Source organism: Thalassophryne amazonica, chromosome 20 (genome assembly GCF_902500255.1).
Source record: "Thalassophryne amazonica chromosome 20, fThaAma1.1, whole genome shotgun sequence".
In the NCBI taxonomy this organism is placed as follows: domain Eukaryota; kingdom Metazoa; phylum Chordata; class Actinopteri; order Batrachoidiformes; family Batrachoididae; genus Thalassophryne; species Thalassophryne amazonica.
In genome coordinates this window covers 31,970,049-31,995,560 of record NC_047122.1, presented here as the reverse complement: position 1 = coordinate 31,995,560, position 25,512 = coordinate 31,970,049, and the positions used below count along the sequence as shown (strand labels likewise).

At 39.3% G+C, this 25,512-nt stretch overlaps 1 protein-coding gene across 2 annotated transcripts; it reads right to left on the bottom strand.

Annotated features, from left to right (window-relative positions):
• Nucleotides 1-1,028: 1,028 nt before the first annotated feature.
• Nucleotides 1,029-25,349, bottom strand: LOC117502307 (probable thiopurine S-methyltransferase). 2 transcript variants are annotated; one of them, XM_034161355.1, is made up of 10 exons: nt 25,344-25,349; nt 25,061-25,067; nt 9,221-9,333; nt 4,614-4,706; nt 4,281-4,410; nt 4,078-4,130; nt 3,935-4,009; nt 3,611-3,696; nt 3,495-3,539; nt 1,029-1,264 (listed from the first exon to the last, which is right to left on the bottom strand). In XM_034161355.1, exons 3-10 carry the CDS (start codon nt 9,316-9,318, stop codon nt 1,146-1,148), a joined length of 699 nt encoding a protein of 232 aa, XP_034017246.1. In that variant the 5' UTR covers nt 9,319-9,333; nt 25,061-25,067; nt 25,344-25,349; the 3' UTR covers nt 1,029-1,145. The 2 variants fall into 2 exon arrangements, with proteins under 2 accessions (XP_034017246.1, XP_034017245.1); XM_034161354.1 differs by lacking the exons at nt 25,061-25,067; nt 25,344-25,349 and adding an exon at nt 10,574-10,653.
• Between the last annotated feature and the right edge of the window lie 163 nt (nt 25,350-25,512).

Here is a 25,512-nt window from a genome sequence, read left to right as displayed (position 1 = left end):
TGCCGACGGCAGGCCACATACAACGGCGCCATCTAAATATATATATATATACATATATATTTGAAAAATGTTATATACACATGCACAATTTTTCAAATATATATATATTTATATAATGACTGAGTGGATTCTTGTCATTTGATTGGTGCTTTGTATGTCACATGACATGGATTATTCATCCCATTTGTGTTGCATTGCATTGAGTGCAAATTTGGTTCCATACATTTGGTACCATTGCACTCTGCACATGCGCGCGCACACGCACACACACACACACACACAATGCGCGAATCCACTGCACTGTAAGCTGTCTGGAGGCTGTTAGCAGGAAGTTAGAATGAAAGCTGGACTAATTTCATTTTTTTTTCCTGCACTGAGGAAATATGCAGTCCTTTTTTTGGTAGTACACGCACGTCCCTTTTGTGTGAGCGTGCACTTGGAACAACGACAGAAGCCAGACGATATAATTGAGCTTACTGGCGGAGCTAGTTCTTGTAACACACACAAAATCCACTCCGCTGTAAACCGTCTGGATGCATGAAAAGCTGACATGATTTTTGGCTGGACTAAGGAACTACACAAACTCTTTTTTATGGAAGTCCAAAGTCAGTGCACACCATCATGGACTACACATCACAATTTACTTTAGCAGTAGTGGAACACCAAAATGTAAGTCCCTTTTCTGTTATTTCTAAATTAATAAAATATCAAATGACAAGGATCTATTTTAGCCATTATATAAAACAAATAATGAATGTTTTTACATTCTTTCAGTGGTACAAATATTTAATTCAGTATGAAATATTCATACCACTGAACTCAAACATTCATTATTTGATTTATATATATATATATATGAACATTTTTTTCTCAAATTATTTGATAAAAATGGTTTTGTTGGTTGTTATATTCCACTAGCAGTGTGAATGGGGTGAAGTCTGCTATCTCTGATTACCTTGTTTTGTTTGTTTTTTTTCTAAGTGATTAAACATGTAGTAAACCTCAAGAAACCCACTTTTTTTTCTTCATTTACAAACACATTTTATTAAGTCAGAAATAAAAAACACGTTTTCCTCAAAGTGCAGCAGATTATTTGATTTGGGTCTTCAGGAGCTATAACACTGTGAACATGTGGGAGGTGATTTTTAGGTTGACTTTGGAGTGATGAGGTGCACGTTTTCAGTCAGGGCGGTCAGTCCCCATGCTTTAGCTTTCTCTGTGAAGGCATCGACGGACTGCAGCAGCTCGATAAAGCAGCTGTTCCCTGGCAAAAATAAATATGCAATATTAAAACAACAAAAGCCCTCAAATTAATTTGAATCAGCTGAAATGTATCCAACAGGTACATGTTTGAACAAGTTTCTCAGTGGAACAAATTCCCTTTGATTTGTAATGCATTAGACAAAAGAAGCCATTTGCATTTGTTTCCACAATTTCATGACCAAATAAATAAAAGGCTAAAAACTTTGAAGAATGCATTTATTATTTATTGACTTATTTTAAGAACAGCTGCAGTGAAATCAGTCATTTTAGCTTGCAACAATCACCCCCCCCTCCTAAAAAAAAAGCCTGTGAAATCCTATTATAGCTGCATTTTCAGCATCTTGCACATCCAGAAATTAGAGACATTTCTCATCAGACACTTATCCAACTTGGTGTATTACTAATAACAGGTGCCTCTGCTTTTCAAAAATTTTAAAATTTGTACACTTCGCTAATGTGAAAGTGATTGTGATCCATTTTCTACCCATAAAATGACACGGAGATGTGACTGTAAGATGATTTTTGGCTGTCAGTCCATCTTATTTTCACCAAAACTTCTCAAATGAACAGTCAAGACGTCACTGCACATTTTGAGCAGCTTTTGTTGCCATCTAGCAGGCGATGTGAGCATTACAGGTCCTCTGGTACATTTCCTATCTGGTACATTTCCTACTTGAAACCCAAAATTCAATAAAAAAAAAAAAGGGCATTTACAAACATCATAAATGCATGATTTTTTTTTTGGGGGGGGGGGGGGGAGACAGAGCTTTGACCTCCCAATATTAATGCATAAAACTTTGCTTTTGACAGTTTTATGATTCTTGAGTTTTAAGATACAAAAATTTGCTAAAAGAGAATTTCTCCTGGCAAGCGCAACTTACAGTGAATAAGAGGAGTCAATCACCTACATTTTTTAAAGCCTACACACTTGTTAACCTTTATGATTTGAAGTTTTTTTGTTTGTTTGTTTGTTTTTAAGCACATTCCACCTTAACATGCTCAAATATTAAAGGAATATTAACAGAGTGCGAGGTCTGTACAGGAAAAACTCAGACCTTGGTCTTGTTGTACAGACTAAGTGCAGCAAGGTTAATAATTAGTTTATTACATGGCTGTTCAAAGCTGTGTTTTCATCTTATTGGTCTTCATTTTGCATGTCCACTTTGAGCTCATTTGTTGTTAATTCCTCCAATTCAAGCTCGTCAGTGGAATAAAATTTTCTTGGAGAATGCTCATTCTTTGTTCGCTTTTAGTTTTATTTCGCGCCGTGAAAATTGTAAACAAAGTTGCAAATCTGATATGCAATCTGGACCGATAGTCATGGTAACTGTCTGATATGGGAAAATACCAGACCGGAATCCAGCCAATCAGAGCGGGTGTACTGTCATAGCCAATATCATAAAAAAGGCTTATTTCTCCTGAAAAATATAATAAAGGAGTCACTTTGTACAAACTGAAAAAAGAAAAAAAAAAAAAAACTTTTGGAATATCAGGAACATGAGCTCGCATCAGATTAAAGACATTCTCAAGTTCAATAATGATAACAAAAATTTAAAAATATATTTTTTTTTCTTGGAGTTTTTCATTTCTAGAATGTGTCATTTAAATAACTGTAATGGTTTATGGTGTTTCTATGTCACATAAAGCATTATGAAATGTATTTATCATGAAAGGGCTACATCAAGTTATTAGTGTGTCACTCAGGTTCTTATTTAATGTGAACACTAAAAGCACACCAGTTAATCACACAATGCCTCTTAATCCCTTTATCCAGTTGCTACACATTAGCATACAAGCGAATGGATGAACATCAGTCCTCATTATTTATCCTGCATTGTCAGGATTTGTTTTGCTTCAGATCTGCAATGTTTTAAACTCAATTTTCTGCAACGTTTTTAAATTTACTGACAAAAGGACAACTTTTCAAAGCTGATTTCACATTTGGTTTTATAGTTTTATATAAAATACCCTTTTCCACTTCTGTTCTGATTAAAATACATCTATATTTAAGCACATTTGGGAGATTTTGTGTCTCAGCAGTAGATTTAAGACATTTTTTCTTCCCGTCACTGCAACTGGAACTGCTCCGACACCCGCTACAGCCTGAAAAATCACATCTGTCCCCAGTCAGACGGCACGGATCTGCCATGTCTTCCCGATACACAAAATAACATCAGAGTTAGTGTGTTCATAATAAAAAAATACACCCAGATGTCATTATTTATCCTCACCAAAAAGATGATGTACTTGTTCATCAGGCACAAAAAACGGAGGACCTGGAGGACAAATACAATTATTTTAAGTTAAAAAAAAAAAATGAACAACAGAGATAAACTGGATTCTGTACCTTTATATAATTCTGGATTATATATCAAAGTGTCCAGGAGGTATCTGCAGTCTTTGGCCATCAGAGACATGATGAGAGCAGCATATCTGAGGTTACAATCAGACAACATGAAAATATCTCACTTTATCTGCAGCACATCATCTCAAGCAAACTGGCCGATGTTGCTTGGCAACCGCTGTCTAATTACAAATGATGCATTTTAATCAAAGCAGTGATTTAAATAGCGTAAACCTGATGTTCAAGACTGGCAATGCTTGGTGCAAGATCAGATGGAAGATCCGTTTCAAAATCCACCTGGCTCTGCAGGAATACCGTCACACTTACTTTTCTCGGTCTCCGGGGTTGATGGCCACCAGAGAGCCTCTGTCCCAAATCGCCCCAAACTGGCCCTCAGTGGAACTGCAAACAAGGAACAAATATTTAACTTGCACTTGATCAGGATTAGAAATAAATAAATAAAGGCCTACCTGGAGAAACTGTAGATGTCACATTGATATAAGGAGATATTTCCCTCTGTGCTCTGGGAAACAAAGACAGCGTGGATCAGCTGTTTGTGACCAAATCTTTGTGAATGGAACTCGGAATTCCAATAAGTAATGAAGCAGAGAGCAAGCGGAAGAAGCCAAAATAATCAAATATTCCAGAATGAAAAGTGTTTGCGCGCTTCTACCTTATAAAGCTTGCCAGGTATGTCAGGAAGCGGCTCCTCGCTGTACGGCACGTTGTTCTCCTCAAAGAACTGCTTGATAGCCTTTTTGGAAATCTCCACCCCAACCACAGAATGACCTATGTCAGAGAGCCTGGGTGTGACACAGGAAGCCGGCTGCTGTCATTACTAAGCTTTAACGGGGACCAACAGATCGTCATGATAAAAAGGAGCCTTCAAGAACAGAATCTGATCTTAGAAAGTGCTGAAGTGATTGGTGGATCAGTTCATCTGGCATACTGATTATACTCGAGTACATGACGGTCACGATATCCAGCAGGCTGTCTGTTTTCGTACCACTTCATATCTACGGCTTTTCCGCAGAGGGGGAAGAAGAAGCGAACTTGCGTCCGTCCGGCGACAACTTTATCCATGTTGCTCTCCAGCATCCTGTTGAAATAAGCAAACTGTGATGTAACAGTAAAGCCGCTCACATTTGCTGCGATGCGCCGCTCTGTCCCCTGAAACTAGAAGGCACTCAGAGTACACACCTCCACCGAGGCCACATATTCCCCACCGCAAAAAAATCCCAACATTCACTTGTGTTTAGCATTAAGCCTTGTCCCATAATACGCTCAGAAAATTTAATCAAGATTCATTCATACATTTCTGAGTTCAGTGTTGCTACGTTTCAAACACTTATCAGTTCCCTGGAGGTTGGCAATACTATGGATGGACACTGATACTCTATAACAGGTGGGTCGATAATGTCATCATCCCACTGCTTTGGTACACTCTGGCAGAGAGTCCATTTCAGCTTTTGTTTTTGTAATACTGTGATATGATGCATTTTCGCACTGACCTATGTGGCATGACCCCGTTCAGCAGCAGCACGTGCCATGCGTCCTGACTGCTGGACTGAACCAACGTGTTTTACAGCAACATTCCTGTGTCACTACTGAGCTTATCAACATCTCTGTAAGATGTCTTGCAAATTACCTTCGAGGTATTACCTGGTTGGAAAAATGGGGTTTTCTCAGTCTCAAAGTGTTTAAAACAAAATTCCTGAGCAACCAACAGACATCACATTGTTGTCACTTGGATTGATAGCTACCATGTCACATCACGGGATGTTGTTTAATAAGTGATAGTGGATACAGTTTGTATGCGCTTGTGGGTTGCAAGTGATAATATTATTTTACTTTGGGTCCTTTGTAGTTATGCACCAATCCACACTCTTTCACTTCCGATCCAATCCGATACCTGAATTTGGATATCTGCTGATACGATACTATTCCGAAACCAGAGCTTTGTTTGCTTTAATATTATCATTATTGGTCACCATTTTATCACCATTTTAGTTCCGGGTAAATTATGTGATCGCGGCTCATGGTCGGGGGTCCAGTGGCAACACCCAGTGGGAGTCAAGGGAGTGGAGCCCCCCAAAGCTATAGGCTTTTATACCTCTAAAACGGTACTTGGAAAGGCCTATTTTAACTAATTTTGAGTTGTTTTAGATGCACTGAAAACAAGAAAAATAGACAAAAATGACTGCTGTTATATTTGTAATATCAAAGCTCTTTGTTGCATGTTTCTGTCAAAGTCTAAGTTAATAAAATAAATAACATTGAAAAGGTTAAAAACACATTAATATTTGATGGACATTACATTTAGTGTCTTCTTCAAAAATGATACAATGTTCCTTTAATGCAGTGAGACAGGCAGTTTTTTTTCTGTTATCTTGACAGTTTTGTTTTGTTTTTCAACATTTTTGAGTGGGACTGCATTACAATAACAATAGAACCCTTAACTGTCTTGTTTGAACACGAGCTGAACCTGGACTGACTTGATTGCCAAACCTGCTCTTGAAACCTGGATTTAAAAAAAAAACTTTCTGGATCAGTTTTTCACAATTTCACTGAGGTGTGTGGTGAAGATGATAATTTATTAAAATTGCTTTGCTGATTTTTAACAGCATGTAGCCCATAAGTCTGCTGTTCACACTGATCAGCTCCTCCCCCTCCTCCTCTCTCTCTACAAGGGAAAGAGAGAGACCCCTCCTCCTCGTCTCCCTCTTTCCTTCACTCTCCTCACTCACACCATCTTTGCGGCTTTGTTGAGCAAACTGGAAACATTTCCAAACTTTTTGGAAACATAAAGCCTATCAACTGTAAAATAAACCATTCATTTCTGAATGTATCATAGCTATGTAGACAGGAGGATTATTTACTGAAAGATTTTGATGGTGTTTTTTCCCCTGCGCTGTGCCTGCTCTCCGCTCTGAGCTGCAGTCACAGTGCTGGGCTACTCTGCTCGGCTGGCTGTGGAGGAGGGGGACGGTGAGAACAGCCACCTATTTCAGCAGAAACACAGACATGGCTGTATCAGGAAACTCTGCAAGTTGGATTGTAAATTTTTGATCTGTGAATTATGCTGTATCGGAAGTTGATACCGACATTTGATCAGATCGGCCCCAACTCTAGTCCAATGTTCAATTACTGGCCCTCTATCTATGGCTAGCAGCCCATAATTTCATTAAATAGCAGCACCTCCAAGCTACAGTTTACTTAATTCAACTCAAACTTTATTTCTAAAGCACATTTACAATGACAGCAGTCAACCAAAGTGCTGTACAAAAGTGGGCACCAGGTTATGCCCAATAATAAGTTAATTAATTAATTAATTAAAAATAACAATAAAATTACAGCATGACTTTGAGCAGATGGGATGAGTTCATCAGTGAAATCACCTGCTGGAGTCAGTGGCGCAAAGAAAACCTGCACCCTCTTGGCCCTTTCTGGAACACTTTGGACACCACTACTATGGTCTTTAGTCTGGTTTGTGGTACCTCCAACTTTAGTTTGAGCTGCACTCTCTCTCTCACTCTCTCTCTGTACGACATGTATAAATATACACTAAACACTGAATAATTCACAGTAAAAATGTGCAAATAAAATAAAATGTGCAGTAAAAAAACATGTGCAAAGGAGAAACAGACACAAAGATTGAAGATGTACATGAGGTATATGAATTAGTGAGTTTTTTGGCAAGTTAAATTGTTCATCAGTGTGATGGCCTGTGGAAAGAAACTGTTCCTGTGCCTTGTTGTTTTGACATACAGAGTTCTGTAACATTGACCAGAGGGGAGGAGTTTAATCAGGGTGTGAGAGGCCTGCAAAGATGTTACCAGCTCGCTTCCTAAGGAAACTGTTATATGGCTGGGGGGGCCTGGCTGCCGGTTTGTTTCTGTTTTTTGGTTTTCCTCCCAGGTGGCGTGCGTTTGGGACTGAGTGGCTGTGTTGCTGAGGCTGTCAGGACCTCACCCTGATCACCTGCGACTCGTCAGGACTCACAGCTGTGGTGCATCTGGATGGATTGGAACATGTTGGCATTTAAGACTGGAGTGCACAGTGTGTATTTGCCAGAGACTCGACCTTGTGACCAGACGGGTGAGATCGTCGTCTCGGGAGCCATCTCATCAGCAGCGGATGCTGAGAACGTCCAGGTTTGATGCACAGTCTGTGAAAGAGGAGGGGGTGAGGTCTCACGCTCGTCAGCACACTTCCTGAGGTACGTTAGATTTTGTGACTAACTGTTATACAGTCAGTAAATGTGGTGTCCCTCACACCTTATTGTATTGAGCTGTTTGTTAGTCATGTATCAGCTTCCACTGCAGTGGAGTTTTGTGAACGGGATGTTCCATGCCTGCAGGTTGGGAAGCTGATCAGTAATCAAGCCAGGAAGTGTTTGCTGTTTGTACACCTTTAAGTGTTCTGTGTGTAGAGTGTGGACTCACATAATGGTTCCTTCTTTCACAGACTCGGTTGTTGCGGCCACCTGGGGGGTGTCGGCGGGGTCCTTGGGTCCGAAACAGCTTCTGGCTCCGGACCGTTAGCGCTGCTGGGAGCGCACCACGCCAGGCCGCACCTTTTTGTTATTATATTATCACTGTTATGTATTAAATTCAGTTATCCTTTGAACCGTGCTCTGCTTATTTCATACTGGGTCCTTCAAACGCTGGTCGGTTCTCCGAGCTGCGTCCGACACATAACAGAAACCAATTATTCTGAAGTATAAATTGTGTATATATGAGGATTCTTCTGCACGAAGTCATTGTTCCTTCCATGCAGTTTTTGACTTTTCATAGTATCACAATACTTGTTCAAAAAGATACAATCTGATACAAGCCCACAATACAATTATCACAATACGTATTGTTCAATACGTGATGTAATTTCAATTTCAATTTATTTTCATTTATATAGCGCCAAATCACAACAGAGTTGCCTCAAAGCGCTTCACACAGGTAAGGTCTAACCTTACTATCTTGAGGAAGAAACCTCAAGCAGACCAGACTCAAAGGGGTGACCCTCTGCTTGGGCTATGCTACAAAACATAAATTACAGAACAATTCACGGCCGAATATACAAGGAATGCTATTGGTACACAGGACAGGAGGATCGCCAACACGAATACAACTCCCATCTCTGGATGGAGCTGCACCTTAAACAGAGAGAAAAAACAGAATCAGGCATCAGAAACACAAGAAATACTGTATAATTTGTCAGCATTAAACAACAAGAAAAACAGAGAAATATACTAAGGTGATCGCCGGCCGCTAGCCCTAAACTTCACTAAAAGACCCAGAATTTAGGTAAAGTTGAGGCCGCGGCCCGCTCCAATTACTAATTGAATGAACTGAATTGAATGATGTATCATTCAATACTTGATGTATTGTTCCACCTCCACTACAGTCAAAGAAAGAGACTCCTATAAATGTGCAATCCAGGTGAACTTCAGATATGCAGCAGGTAAATTAGGCAGCATTATTACATGAATTGTAGGATTTTTTTTTCTGTGCTGCAGTGCTTCATTCATATAATATGAAAGTAATGCAGCTGCATCACACATGATTCACTGGAGGTTCCGACCTTCCACAAATGATAAGAGAGTGGGGTCTTTACTTGTGCACACGTGGCTGATGGAAGCCAATTCTTTCCTCTTGCCAGCACTCCTCCCACTCTGCCAGGGCCATGACCCGATTCGCCTGAGGCTCCAGCATCTCGATTAGGATCACCTAATGCCAAATACAGCAGGATAACACACACATACACACACACACACACTCTTATCAAAAAACGAACAGAATCAGTGATTCAGTTAAATATTATCATGCTTTTGGCAGACAAACGGCCTCAACAAGAGTTACTCCTGAAAATCTTTCTTGTACCACTAGGTCTCAAAAAGTCATAGAAATGAACACAAATCCAAATACACATTTGACCTTGTAATTTGAAATAAATGCAAAAAAAAAAAAAAAAAAAAAAAAAAAACTTTAAATATATTATCACAGAGCCATAAGAACATGGTAGTGTGTGTTTGAAAATATCCTTCACCACAAATTATTAAATGTTTGTTGGTCACCATTCATTGGAGCAACACACCTACTCTGGCAACTTTATGATGACTGGGAGGCTTTCTAAAGATTTTTCTGGCAATAAGGTCAAAGTAGAGTGGAACACATTGCAAAAGGTAGGGTTTGGGGGGGGGCAATCAAACAAGTTCATCAAGTGGCATATGGGGCCTGTTTAAATTTTTATATTATGTTTCTTAAAATGGTTGCTATAGATTCGAAGTTGGTCACAAATTGCAAAAACAAAAATATAAAAAAACAGATGCTAGTTACATATCTACTTTCTGATAATCATTAACTAAGATGTAATGACTCTGGTGGTTGACAATTTACGAAGATGTCAGCGGTTGGAAATCCACCCAAATGCAACAGAGTATAAACATTTCAAAGTTAGTCATGCATGCGTGAACCTTTTTGATCAAATGCAAAAGAAACACTGATTTAGGACTATAATGTTGCAAAAAGGTTGCATAGTGTACACGGTAATCTCAGTCCTGCACTCTACAAAACACTTTGTAAAAACTGAATGTTATTCGGTCAGTCATCTTGACAACACGGCATTTCTCCCTGCTTACCAAGTTTGTTGTTCGAGTCATAAAAGCCCCTCCCTACGTCATTTATGACGTCACCACCGCTGCATTTGAACCCAAATCACTTCCAGACAAGGCGAATTTTGTTGATACTGGCACTGTGAGATGGTGAAGCATTTATCTGAATACTAAAGGCACAAAACTATATGGGTAGTGAAGGGGGGAAAAAAATCATTTTGATGACTTGAATGGTACAAAGTCGAAGAGAACTACGTTTTTTAAATGTGAAAGTACAGCTAACAGCAGGTTAGCTCTGAACAAACCATAAAATCATTACTCTAACACCTCTATCCTGCGTGTATGTGTGAACCTACCTTTTAAATAATCCAAAACAGCGATATTTGTTCAGCAACAAATCAATGAAATAAATCAGAAAACCCATCCAGTTCCACGGGCACGTGGTAAAGCATACAATGGTTTAGCGCCCTGAGTTTAGTTTGTCAGGACTTCCACTGACCTTATGGTTTGCTAAAGAATTGAAGAAAAGGGGCGGAGTTTGCAAGCACTTTTAGCTTGTCAGGCAAAACTGTGGGCAAAATAAACCAACAATATAAAAAAAAAAAGTTTGCCCAGTGAGGGGAGGAGATATTTTGCTGTGATGTTGCATTCAGGTGCATGGAGCCTGTGGGAGAAGCAGCAGTCCTGCTTGCAAAGGAGACGAAAGAGTGGTGCGTTTATCACTTTGAGATTTATATGTTTATATCGGCTTGAGATTTGTAAATTGTAACCATGACGGTGCAAAATTCACAGTATGATGAGTTTTATTTGCAGTTTACAGACTTCGAGACTGATGACAAACATTTCAGAGACTGAAGCACTTTATGTGCAAAATGTTGATTCAAAAACAATTTACTCCAACCCAGTCTAATTAATATTGTGCAATTTTACAATGAAATAATCATGAGTCATTTTAAACTATTTCCTAAGTCAAACGGTCAACTGTCAGTGATGTGTGTTGTTTTTAAACATTATTATATAAAATGAGGAGCCAGCAGTGGAAAAAAGATCATTTTAAAATGTGCTTGAAAGCACCTTCAACAACTTGTGTCCACTACGAGGCAGTGCAGTGAACCGATGCTTAAGGACATGTGGCACTGAAATCATAACAAGCTGTGACCATCCGATGATCCACCGGGATTACTTTGTGCACTTCCATGACCGGTTTCAAAATATACGACATTCGCAACAAACAGCTGCGGAGACTTCTGAAAACTAAGTACTTGTGTGTTTTCGACAACTGTGATGTAGCTATTAGAAGTGCTAATGTTAAGAAAGGAGGCACAGATTAATTTGAAAGTTGACATAAGTGTGATGTCGTGTTATAAATGACTCGTTTTTAAGTGATAACTGCTAATTTTGATGCAGTCACGGTAAAAGCAGCAGCCCTGAGAAGATTTAGCGCTCCTTCGGCCATGAGTCATAAACGCATAACTGTGAAAAAAACCTAATACATACATATATATATATATATATATATATATATATATATATATATATATATATATATATATATATGTATCTGTGTCATCACATTGCCTGTGAAAACCAATGTCACGGAGACATTCCACATCCATGTACAAAGCAGCAATAAATCATCTGACATGTGGGTTAAAATGTCAGCTGCTTTGAACATGACATGAAATGTCACAGGTCACGTCTGTATGTGATCTGTGACACTCACGTGACAATCTGTGACAATAACGTGATAATCTGTGACAATGTATCAGATCTAATCACATCTGTGACATTTCACATGTACAAAGCCGCAGCTGCGTGTTAAAATAGCTGCTGTGTAGAAACACACTCAGATCCAAATTCCCAGTCTGTCTCAAAGTAAAATAAAAATTTTACTTTCACTGAAATCTCCATTGAAAGGGAAAAAAAATGAACATTCACTCACTTAATTGTAAAGATTTCCAAATATTAAGTCCACAACATCAAAGAAGGCCTCACACATTGCATCGCAAGCACCAGCCAATGTGATTAAAGATCGACAAGTCCTCACACAGACGGACAGCCAGAGAACATTTTTAATCTCCACTAGTCCTCGGGTACAGATTGCCAGCCAGAGAATGTCTAGGTCCGCTTGCCCTTAGGCTCTGATCACACGTACATGCGCATAATGTCTGGTTCACAACTCTGCCTCCAGTTCAGCTTCTGTCACGATTGTGGCACGTTAGGGAGTCCATTATCTCCTGAAAATAGCGTCTTCTGAGTTTTTCCAATATGAGACATACATCTCCCTGTCCAGGCAGTCTGTAAAAAACAGCATGGTGGAGACCGTCCACGTCCATCATGTTCACAGCAGCAGTAAACAGCATCCGGTGACAGAAACAGTGCATCACCACAATTAGGTTCCAAAATCCGACAGTTTCGGGGTGAAGTCTCTTGTCTCCTCTGTAAATCCGAGCCATCACTTTCAAAGAAAAGCTCCGGAGCATCGTTATCGTACATAACTGCAGTTGTGTCGCTCTGTCTGTCAGCCATCGGGATGTTTCTATTTTGCTAATATATACGTCACACGCCGAGAATTGCAGAGTGAGACGTTTTCTAGAAATGCACCTGTTAACTCGCACAGGGAGAGCAATTAAAAAATATCAGAAACCACTAATTAGAAGCGCATGTACACAGAGAGACTTACAATCATGAATACTTTGATGTTATGTTGCTACCTGGGAACATTAAAAAAACATGTGACACATCCTTTAAGGACCCAGATTTGCAAAGCAATAACAAATGTTTGGGTGTGATCAATTTTAATAGATCTTTTCCAATTTTCTTATTTTAAGAAAAATAAAATAAATAAATAAATAAAACATATTTTCATTACTGTCATTTATTATCATGTTTTAAACCCCATTTTCCAACAAACTTCACTTTATTTATTTGTAGAGATGATCACTGAAAAATAAAATCATTGTAAAAGCCTGATTAAGTATTCCCCGATTTTCTTACAAATTTCATAAGAAAAAAAAATGAAATGAATGAAATTATGAAATATGAAAAAATGTGTGTGTGTGTGTGTGTGTGTGTGTGTGTGTGTGTGTGTGTGTGTGTGTGTGTGTGTGTGTGTGTGTGTGTGTGTGTTTTCTTTGATGAAAAGTGATAAAAGATTTCATTTAAATGTGCCTAAAACTGTTTCTCAGTGCTGTTTAGATTTGGACAGAAGTGATGTAAGTTGCAATAATATAAAAAATGAAGGATTGTTTGGTGTTGCTGTAAGTACACTCTCTGAGCGCGCCCCTTCCAAATAGAAATGTTGCAGTCAATAAAATCAAAGAATGGCGAGTTCAGTTTCTGTCACATTATTTGAATACAGAGACTCATAAATCATCTTGAGCAAGAATATATTTATTTACATTGTCCATGTTTGTGTTATTGCTGATAACACCCACGTTACTCTTTTAAAACAGTAGAAAAATGGTATAAAAAAGATTGTTTGACTCCAGTAGAGTTTCGGTGGATTTTCTTTTCAAAGCTGGGATCAAACACGTCCTACAGAGAATCTGCTGTCATACTGCTGCTCCTCCTAAACACAAAAAATGCACAAATTACTCACACATTTTATACACATTTTATATACATTTTATACACGAGAGAGAGAGTTAAAATAGGATATATATATATATATATAATTTTTTTAACTAAAATTAAAATAAATACATACAGAAATTTCAAAATATGAATTTCCAAGTCAGCGAATATGACTCAGATGTCATTTACATCTATCGTGAAGAAATACAATCTGTATGGTAAATGTGTAAATAAATGAATGAATTAAATGCCTTTGTTGTCATTGTATGCCCATCATATGCTGTGTGTATGTTCACTTTCCAAGAAAGGAGGATGGACTTTATGAGGGGCAGCTTTGGTTTAATTTAATTCCTTTTTTTAAAAAATCTTGACTCTTGATTATTTCTTTCTTTAGATCGTTGTTGTTGGTGTAAATGACGTCTGTGCTCTGTCTGTGTCTGTCTGTCTGTGTCTGTCTGTCTGTGTGTGCGTGTGTGTGGTCGGTGCACATATGTTCATCAGTTTGGCTGGAATCTGTTGAATCTGTGTTATTTGTGTTTATGACATTTTTGCTTGGTTGGTGGTCATATGAGGAAATGTGGTTGACTGTTGTGTTTTTTCTTGGGATCGGTGTGTTTTCACTTTGTGATGTTGCATTGTGTCATACTGAGTAATAGCGGCACATCCTTCATGGTTTCTGTGTGTCTGCAGTTTGTATTGTAATGCTCATTAAATCATTTTATGCCACTCAATGAAAATGACTGACTGTGAAGAAAGTTTTTTTTACTGACCTTTTGAGATTCTCCAGCTGCTGGTGAAGCTGTCGAATCTCCTCCAGGCTCATCTTGTTCCTGGTAACGAGGAGCTCCACCTGAGCAGTCTGATTCTCATGCTAATTCAACATAAAACATACACACAGTCATAAGTCAGGTTAGTTTTTTAATTTAATTCATTTTCATTTATATAGCGCCAAATCGCAACAAAGCTGCCTCAAGACGCTTCACACAAGTAAGATCTAACCTTACCAACCCCCAGAGCAAGCACACAGGTGACAGTGGTAAGGAACAACGCCCTCTGATGATATGAGGAAGAAACCTCAAGCAGACCAGACTCAAAGGGGTGACCCTCTGTTTGGGCCATGCTACCGACACAATTTACAAAACAATTTACTAAATGAATGTACAGGAATTTTTTCCGGTGCACGGGACGGGAGGGTTGCAGAAACAGACACCACACGCATCTCTGGATGGAGCTGCCGTTTGTTGGAAGGAAAATGTTTGACTGTCTGTTGACCCGTTATTGAAGGATAATTAAAGTTAATATAAACTGTTCGGGTGCCTCAAACATTTGTACAAAACCACAAAAAGCATTCTGACCTTGATGCACAGCTCAGCCAGCATTCTGTCCAGAGAGGTGCTGCGACTATCCAGGATCCTTTCTCTCAGCTGACTTTCCATCAGCTGCTTTTTGAGACTTCGCACTGTTTCAGAAAGATCCGTCACCTCAGCTGGAGGCTGAAATTTGACCTGGACGCTGTTGAGTTTCTCCGTCAGCTCTGATACCTGTCTGCACCACAAAGCAACACAAGAGTTGATTATTTATTTTAATCAGCCTCACCCAAAACCTTCAACCACCATTTGAGAATAAGATGAAATATTTCTATTTATACATATTAATATAGGTGAGATAAATGAAGAATAGTCACATGTTTTAAGTAATTTAAACTATTACAAAATGGAAAATCAAAGATTTTTTTAAATGCCTCCGGTGGAATCTGCACTATCTTCATAGCACACAAGGGGGCAACAGCCCACACTTTGAGAAATGTCCTAAACCAAAGAAGAAAACCACTACATGCAGTTTATTTGGTCATTGGCGACCTCTTATAAAACCTTGTTTCCTACAGTTTCCTGAACTGTAAAAGTCCAAAGTTCAGTTTGACTGTGAGTTTTAATTTGAGGCTATTTACATCAAAATTATAGATGAAAAAAATTAAATAAATTATTTATTGGACTAAAGTTTGATGTTCCAGATATTTGCACTTCCATATGTCATTGTTCTGGCATCGTTTTCAGCTGCGACTCAGTGGATAATCAGACAGTGACCACCCATAATGCACCTGCACTCACCTGGTGAGCAGAGAAACTTGAACCTGCAGCTCATTGTTTTCTTCTTGCGCCTTCACATGGCGATTCTGCCACGTCTCAGCAGCTGTCAGAGCATCTGCACATTTCTTTTCCTTTGGAAGCCATAAAAAATAATGTTTTTTTTTTTTGGTTTTTGCACAGACAAAAGTCCAAAATTAAAGCACGTGTGACAATCAGGAGTTTGAACATTGATCAGGAAAGACGAGTGTGTTTGGTGGCGTTTGTGGGTTGTGAACCTACCGTGTTCCTCAGCTGGCTCGTCACTTGGGCCGTGACCTCCTCGTTGCGCTCAGCTCGCCGTCTGTAGACCTCAGTAGCTCCTGTCAAGGTTTCAAGCCGTGCATCCACAACCTTTGACCTCCTCAGCTCCTCCCTCAGACGATTCATTTCTACTTTCTGCTGCTCCACAGTTTCTTTCAAGTTCTAACCCAAGGAAACAATCACGTTTGATGAACTGTGCAAAAACTTTGCATGAATATTCATGAAAGATGTGTAATCTCTCCCTTACGAAACAATCAGATATGTATCTCGATGCACGGATTCAGGGATGATACTTTTTAGTCAAAAAACACTGTGATTCTCTGTGATACGATGTTGTCTGATACAAAATTTCTTCTTTTACTACATGTGTTCATTTTATTTATAACTTGTGTGATAATTGCTTCCCTTTAGATTCATATTTCACGAAAAAATCAGGGACCTTCTTCAGGTTTTTTGCTTCTGTCTGTTGGTGCTACTTCTGTTCACCACACGGGGGCAGCACCACATACAGCAGCAGAAACTGCAGCACAGAAGAAGCAGCCAGCTCTTGTTAGCATAGCATATATAGCATAATATTACTTTGCTGTTCTGAAGCAGTTTGACAGTACAAGTAAACTGTGAACCCAACATCAAGTAAAGTATTTTCCGGAGTATAAGTTGCACTTTTTTCTGTATTATCAGCTAATTAATTTGGGATTTGTGTCCATTGTTAAAGTGTACATATTATTATTTTTATTTATTCTTTTATTATTGGAGTTTATTTTGTTTAGTGCTTTGATTCCTGTGAAAGTCTGATATAAAGAATTACTGTAATTAAATATTATATGATTTTTCAGTATAAGTCACAGAGAAGTAAAAAACACGACTTATACTTTGGAAAATATGGCACAAATGAATAAATTTACCCGTTATATCGCCCACCATGATCAGACACATCGATGTTGTTTGGCTGTTGCAAACTTTGTGTTGTAAACATTCGCGAGCCTGACGCCGACCTTTAAACTGTTACGAGAGTTTAAAGACATGAAAGTGGCAACGGAACAGCTTCAGGTGATTTAGAAGGTTATAACTGAGTCACAGTTTAGATCAAACTCAGTGTCTAATTAGGATCGGTTAATTGTTCGGCCCCTAATGTTTGTGTTTGATTTAAACGTTGCGTGCTGACGTCCATCCGGGTGACGTTGAGTCAAAGTGAACCGAGTTTTCTTTGGAGATCTGAAGACAAACCTTTATCTGCACAGAGAGCCAGCCTCTTTATGCTGAAGGTGACCTTGGAGATGAGCCTTTGTTGGCTTCATCGTGCGCTTTCCATCAATCTGCACAATTTACAAAAACAAAAAATAAAAATGACACTTTGTTGGTGGGTCCATCAGACATGGGGTCAAATACTTTGCATTGTATTTAAATACAAATACAAATACTCTAGATTTTTGAATTCCAAATACAAATACTTTATAGTTCATAGAAAGTATTTGTAAAAGTATTTGAAATACTCAAAATATAAAGTATTTGTATTTGAAAAAATACAAACAACAAATCAACACAAAACCTGATAAACCGGTAAAAATTTATTGTGAAAATAGCATGACCAAATACTATTGATAAGTAAAGGATTGAATGTTTTATCACAAATTCATCCATCCATCCATTTTCTTCCGCTTTATCTGGAGTCGGGTCGCGGGGGCAGCAGCTCAAGCAAAGCCGCCCAGACCTCCTGATCCACACACACCTCCCCCAGCTCCTCTGGGGGAACCCCAAGGCATTCCCAAGCCAGCCGAGAGATGTAATCCCTCCAGCGTGTCCTGGGTCTTCCCCGGGGCCTCCTCCCAATGGGACGTGCCCGGAACACCTCTCCAGCGAGGCGTCCAGGGGGCATCCAGAAAAGATACCCGAGCCACCTCAACTGACTCCTTTCGATGTGGAGGAGCAGCGGCTCGACTCCGAGCTCCTCCCGAGTGACCGAGCTCCTCACCCTATCTCTAAGGGAGCGCCCAGCCACCCTGCGGAGGAAACTCATCTCGGCCGCTTGTACTCGCGATCTCGTTCTTTCGGTCATGAGCCAAATCTCATGACCATAGGTGAGGATTGGAACGTAGATCGACCGGTAAATCGAGAGCTTTGCCCCCCTACTCAGCTCTCTCTTCACCACGACGGTCCGATACAGCGACCGCATCACTGCAGACGCTGCACCGATCCGTCTATCGATCTCATGCTCCATCCGTCCCTCACGCGTGAACAAGACCCCGAGATACTTAAACTCCTCCACTTGAGGCAAGGACACTCCACCGACCTGAAGAGGGCAAAGCACCTTTTTTCTGGTCGAGAACCATGGCCTCGGATTTGGAGGTGCTGATTTTCATCCCGGACACTTCACACTCGGCTGCAAACCGCCCCAGTGCACGCTCAAGGTCCTGATTTGACGAAGCCAACAGAACCACATCGTCTGCAAACAGCAGAGACGAGATTCTGTGGTTCCCAAACCAGACCCCCTCTACACCCTGGCTGCGCCTAGAAATTCTGTCCATAAAAATAATGAACAGAACCGGTGACAAAAGGCAGGCCTGGCGGAGGCCAACGTGCACTGGAAACAGGCTTGACTTACTACCGGCAATGCGAACCAAGCTCCTGCTGTGGTCGTACAGGGACCGGATAGCCCTTAGCAAAGGACCCCGGACCCCGTACTCCCGGAGCACTCCCCACAGGGTGCCCCAAGGGACACGGTTGAACGCCTTCTCCAGATCCACAAAACACATGTGGACTGGTTGGGCGAACTCCCATGAACCCTCGAGCACCCGATGGAGCGTGTAGAGCTGGTCCATTGTGCCGTGACCAGGACGAAAACCACACTGCTCCTCCTGAATCCGAGGTTCGACCATCGGTCGAATTCTCCTCTCCAGTACTCTGGAATAGACCTTACCGGGGAGGCTGAGGAGTGTGATCCCCCTATAGTTGGAACACACCCTCCGGTCCCCTCTTCTTAAACAGAGGGACCACCACCCTGGTCTGCCAATCCAGAGGCACTGTCTCCGATCGCCATGATGTTGCAGAGGCGTGTCAGCCAAGACAGTCCCACAACATCCAGAGACTTAAGGTACTCAGGATGGATTTCATCCACCCCAGGAGCCTTGCCACCGAGGGCCTTTCTAACCACCTCGGTGACTTCGGCCTGGGTAATGGACGAGCCTCTGAGTCCCCAGTCTCTGCTTCCTCTTTGGAAGACGTGATGATGGGATTGAGGAGATCCTCGAAGTATTCCTTCCACCGCCCGACAACATCCCCAGTCAGGGTCAACAGCTCCCCACCCACACCGTAAACAGATTATCACAAATTCATTATTATAATATCACAGGCAATAATCAAACTATCACAGTATATATTCTGTTTCCATCAATATTGCATCCTTTTGTATCCACCATATCACAAAACAATAATAAAATGTCATTTCTGGTGTGTCTCAACACGGTGTCACAGAGATTCCCAAGTTTGAAAAGTATTTGAAAAAGTATTTGTAAAAGTATTTGGAAATACTTGGGATCTGCAATGTATTTGAAATACAAATACAAATACTTTGAATTCAAAATCAGAAAATACAAATACAATACTCAGAAAAATGTATTTAAGGATTTTCAAATACAAATACTTTTGTATTTGGCCCCATGTCTGGCGTCCATAAAACTATTGATGACATCATCAGGCTGGAGCAGCTGTTCGTGCTTCACTCACCTTTTTAGCCTGTAAAAGTTGGAACAGGAGACTCACTTCTTCTTCTTTCTCCTTAAGTTTAGACAGAAGAACCTGGAAAAAAAAGAAAGTTAATCTAGTATTTGATTGAGCACACAGCTGCTCATCCAGCCAGAGAAAAATCTTAAACTGAATTGTAATAAAGTTTTTTTTCATGGGTTTTGATTAAACTCACAGTATTTTGTGCCGTGGTGTCGGCCAATTTCTTGGCCATCGTCTCGTACATCTTTGAATGACGATGCTTTGAGTCCATCTTCAAAAACCAATCTGCAATAAAAACACATCAAAATGAGTTTTATTGTCTGGTTTGGATCAGAAATGCACATACAACCCCTGGCAAAAATTATGGAATCACCGGCCTCAGGGGATGTTCATTTAGTTGTTTAATTTTGTAGAAAAAAAGCAGATCACAGACATGACACAAAACTAAAGTCATTTCAAATGGCAACTTTCTGGCTTTAAGAAACACTATAAGAAATCAAGAAAAGAAATTGTGGCAGTCAGTAAGGGTTACTTTTTTTTAGACCAAGCAGAGGGAAAAAAATATGGACTCACTCAATTCTGAGGAAAAAATTATGGAATCACCCTGTAAATTTTCATCCCCAAAACTAACACCTGCATCAAATCAGATCTGCTCATTAGTCTGCATCTAAAAAGAAGGGATGACACCTTGGAGAGCTGTTGCACCAAGTGGACTGACATGAATCATGGCTCCAACACGAGAGATGTCAATGGAAACAAAGGAGAGGATTATCAAACTCTTAAAAGAGGGTAAATCATCACGCAATGTTGCAAAAGATGTTGGTTGTTCACAGTCAGCTGTGTCTAAACTCTGGACCAAATACAAACAACATGGGAAGGTTGTTAAAGGCAAACATACTGGTAGACCAAGGAAGACATCAAAGCGTCAAGACAGAAAACTTAAAGCAATATGTCTCAAAAATTGAAAATGCACAACAAAACAAATGAGGAACGAATGGGAGGAAACTGGAGTCAACGTCTGTGACCGAACTGTAAGAAACCGCCTAAAGGAAATGGGATTTACATACAGAAAAGCTAAACGAAAGCCATCATTAACATCTAAACAGAAAAAACAAGGTTACAATGGGCTAAGGAGAAGCAATCGTGGACTGTGGATGACTGGATGAAAGTCATATTCAGTGATGAATCTCAAATCTGCATTGGGCAAGGTGATGATGCTGGAACTTTTGTTTGGTGCCGTTCCAATGAGATTTATAAAGATGACTGCCTGAAGAGAACATGTAAATTTCCACAGTCATTGATTATATGGGGCTGCATGTCAGGTAAAGGCACTGGGGAGATGGCTGTCATTACATCATCAATAAATGCACAAGTTTACGTTGATATTTTGGACACTTTTCTTATCCCATCAATTGAAAGGATGTTTGGGGATGATGAAATCATTTTTCAAGATGATAATGCATCTTGCCATAGAACAAAAACTGTGAAAACATTCCTTGCAAAAAGACACATAGGGTCAATGTCATGGCCTGAAAATAGTCTGGATCTTAATCCAATTGAAAATCTTTGGTGGAAGTTGAAGAAAATGGTCCATGACAAGGCTCCAACCTGCAAAGCTGATCTGGCAACAGCAATCAGAGAAAGTTGGAGCCAGATTGATGATGAGTACTGTTTGTCACTCATTAAGTCCATGCCTCAGAGACTGCAAGCTGTTATAAAAGCCAGAGGTGGTGCAACAAAATACTAGTGATGTGTTGGAGCGTTCTTTTGTTTTTCATGATTCCATAATTTTTTCCTCAGAATTGAGTGATTCCATATTTTTTTCCCTCTGCTTGGTCTAAAAAAGTAACCATTACTGACTGCCACAATTATTTTTCCTGATTTCTTATAGTGTTTCTTAAAGCCAGAAAGTTACCATTTGAAATGACTTTAGTTTTGTGTCATGTCTGTGATCTGCTTTTTTTCTACTAAATTAAACAACTGAATGAACATCCTCCAAGGCCGGTGATTCCATTATTTTTGCCAGGGGTTGTACATTCCTGCAAATACAAAGTAATGGTCAATAAAGTGTAATATGTCATCATACAGGATGAAAGACCAGGATGAAACTTCAGTAATCGGGATCAAAGATCAGCAATCAAACTTCAAAATTCAGTCACTAGGATTAAAGAGCAGCAATCAAACTTCAGTAATCAGGATCAAAGTTGTGCAATTATACAGATGTCAGGGATGAGGATCAAATTTCCTAATCAAACTGCAGTGATGAGGATCAAAGATTAGTGGTTACATATAATAATAATTTTAAAAACCCAAACAAAGGTGAGTGAATCTTGTTCCTAAAGTCAGTTGTTTGTTGACCGACAGTCAGCCTCTGCACTAAATTACATTAAAGTTTTTAAATCATTCTAAAGATAAAATGCAGATAAACAACAAAACAAAGAATGGATGTTAACATTACCTACTTGGTGGAAAAATGTGTCCAATAAAATTACAGTAAGACTGAGTGGAGCACAGACCACAGCCAAGAAACAACAGAGCTGTCAATCACAAGCCAAACTGATGGTGTGCTGAATTTTCAAGCCTGATCTAGCAAAGAATCTGTTCTTCCAGCAGGTTTAGTTAACTGAGCGTCCAGACAACAAATGACTGGAGATGAGTTTGATACAGGACAGAATGTAAAGGCTTTGTGACGTGAAAGACTTAATGACACAGCAAATATTTTCAAGGAGAAACTCCCCCTCCTCCAAAGGAAAAAAAGAAACACAAAACACTGCCTATTATTATTATTATTGTTGACATATGTGTATGACTGACTGAAAGTATTCTGTAGACGGTATTCCTGTTCCTCTCCACAAGAGGGTGCTGTTGCTTTCCCATAAGGAAAAAGTTACTGGTGACGTCACACCTCATATAAAAATGAGTGTTAGATCTCTCGACTCTCTTTTGGTTCTCTCTCAGCATGACGGCTCATGAAGAGCAGTAAGGTAAATGTTTGCCAAAATAAAAATGCCAGAAAGGCTAAAGAAATATTTCGTCTACCTTTCTATGCTGCTAACTGTTGTCCTGCTGCTGTGTTAGTGGTACACCTTCTAACAATTATTATTATTATTATTATTATTATTATTATTATCTCTGCTCCCAGAATAATTTGTGGTGTTTATCACTTATACATTTTGATTCATGTTCTAAAGGTTCCAGCCTCGCGGGGCTTCGACCCCTAAATTCCGTCTGCACAACCAGGACAGACAGCACTGGAATGTAATGAACCTTTTCATGAAAATGTTGTTAAAGCTGCTAACGTACACACACGAATATGTTGTTCAGAATTTGTAGCATCACCGAACAGAGAAGACTTTTGTTAATGAAGCTTTTAACGACTTGGCTTCGACACATAAACCAAACCGATCTGACACCTGCTGCAAGTGAAACGAAATGAAGCAATGCTTCATAAGAGTCGGATTCGGCTTAAGAAGGCTTCAGATACCGAGCTCCAAATCAGTTTCTGCGAGGACCCTCAGAGACTGTGTAACTGCACCAAGTCGCAATAGTTTATTTACAAACAAACCTGATCCAGCAAAGAATCTGTTCTTCCAGCAGGTTTAGTCAACTGAGCATCCAGACAACAAATATGACTGAAGATGAGTTTGTGCAGAGATACAGGATAGAATGTAAAGGCTTTGTGACGTGAAAGCCTTGATGCCACAGCAAATATTTTCAAGGAGAAACTCCCCCTCCTCCAAAACAACAACAACAAATAAACAACACAAGAAACACCCCCCCCCCCCCAAAAAAAAAAAACTAAAACAAAAAACTCTACAGACTGAGTAACTCCACTGATAATACAAAAGAACAAATGTGGTATTTTTTTGTGTTAACGTTCTCATTTAAAATAAGGACACAGAAATGAAAAAGATCCAATCATCCATTTTGAATAGGGGTGGGGGGTGGGGGGGGGGCTATCCCAGCCAATGAAACAATGAAAAAGATGTATTTTAAAATCGCCTGAAAGCTGTTTTTTTTTTTTTTTTTTTTTTTTTTTGCAAAATCAATATATACACACAAAGTTGAATATATCAATGACACACAGATGATACAATAAAGTATAAAAGCTTATTCTTTCCATTGTGGTCCTTGTGAGGCTGACACTAGGGGGCGGTGCAGGTCCAGACTGAAGTCACACTCGTGACTGTGAAAATGGACTAAAAATCAAAAAAAAAAAAAAAATCCAGTAAACATGAAGCACTTTAATCTTTACAGTGGAACAGTGTTTCTGATCACATCATAACTCAACATTACTCAACTATACTATTTTTGTCTTTCTCACAGCAAAATCTGCTCTGATGAAGTATCATTTTATTTTGATTATTTTATAAACATTTAAAACATCACATTTTCTTATAGTACAAAAATCAGGACGCACATATAATAATATCCAGGTCCAGTGGCGCAGCTCGGAATTCTCTTGGGCTGGGGGGGGGGGGGGGGGGGTGTTACAGAAGCATGCCAGAGGACACTAGTGTCGACTGTCCATTAGATGGCGCCATTACAGTGAGTGAAGTGTTTCATTCCAGTGCACAGTACCTACATCTGCTTCTGTTTCATCTTACTGTTTATTGTGTGTTTGCAGTGATTTTATTGTATTGTTGTTCAATGGTAAATTACTCAAAATTATTGTATGATATTTTCCCCATTAAACAAATGTAACGTTTGTATCAGTTATTACACTGGTCATTTGCAAATGGTTATAGGTTTTACTTCATGCATTCATTCATCCATTTTCCATACCCACTTACTCCAGTTAAGGGGCCCTGGGGTGGGGGGGGACCCCATCCCAGTAGTTATGGGGCATCAAGCAGGTTACACCCTGGACAGTAGGGTTTTAGTTTTGATTTATTTATTTATTTACTTTACTTTACATTTCAGTCATCTGTTTCCTTCAGGTTGATCTTGTCAAGTGGGTTTATTAATTTCGCCAGCACAATGGTTTTGTTTTGAAAAATGATCGGTAAATAAAACTGGTAAAAACTGAACAAAGATCAAGTTTTGTATCTAAAACAAGAAAAACAGACCTAAGACTGTTCTTTTATACCTAAAATCTGTTTAAAAAAAATCTAAAATGTTATTTTTCTAAAGCATGAACAAACTAATCATAATCACCTTAAACCTGTAAAAAGATCAAATCTTTATCTCCATGTAAACATAATCAATCAACCTGTGCCAACTGGTTCAAGATCAGTTTTCTAAAACTTGTTTATACAAAGACCCAACATAAAATCTTTGAAAAGGTCAACTTACTTATTCCTAAAGCATATAAAAACTGATTCAAAATCATCTTATTTATTGCTAAATCATCCTGATTATTCCTAAAGATGATCTAACATAATCTAATTAGATAATCTTGGATTACATTAATAATAAAATGATATTAGAACAGTTTTACCAAGCTTTAGGATTAGGAAAAATAATTCCTAAAGCATGTAAAAACTGATGTAATATCAGCTTGTCATTCCAAAAGTATGTAAAAAAAACCAGATCCAAGATCATCTTAGTATAAAGTATATAATTAAAAACTGGTCTAACATCAGCTTATGATAAAGTATGTAAAAAAC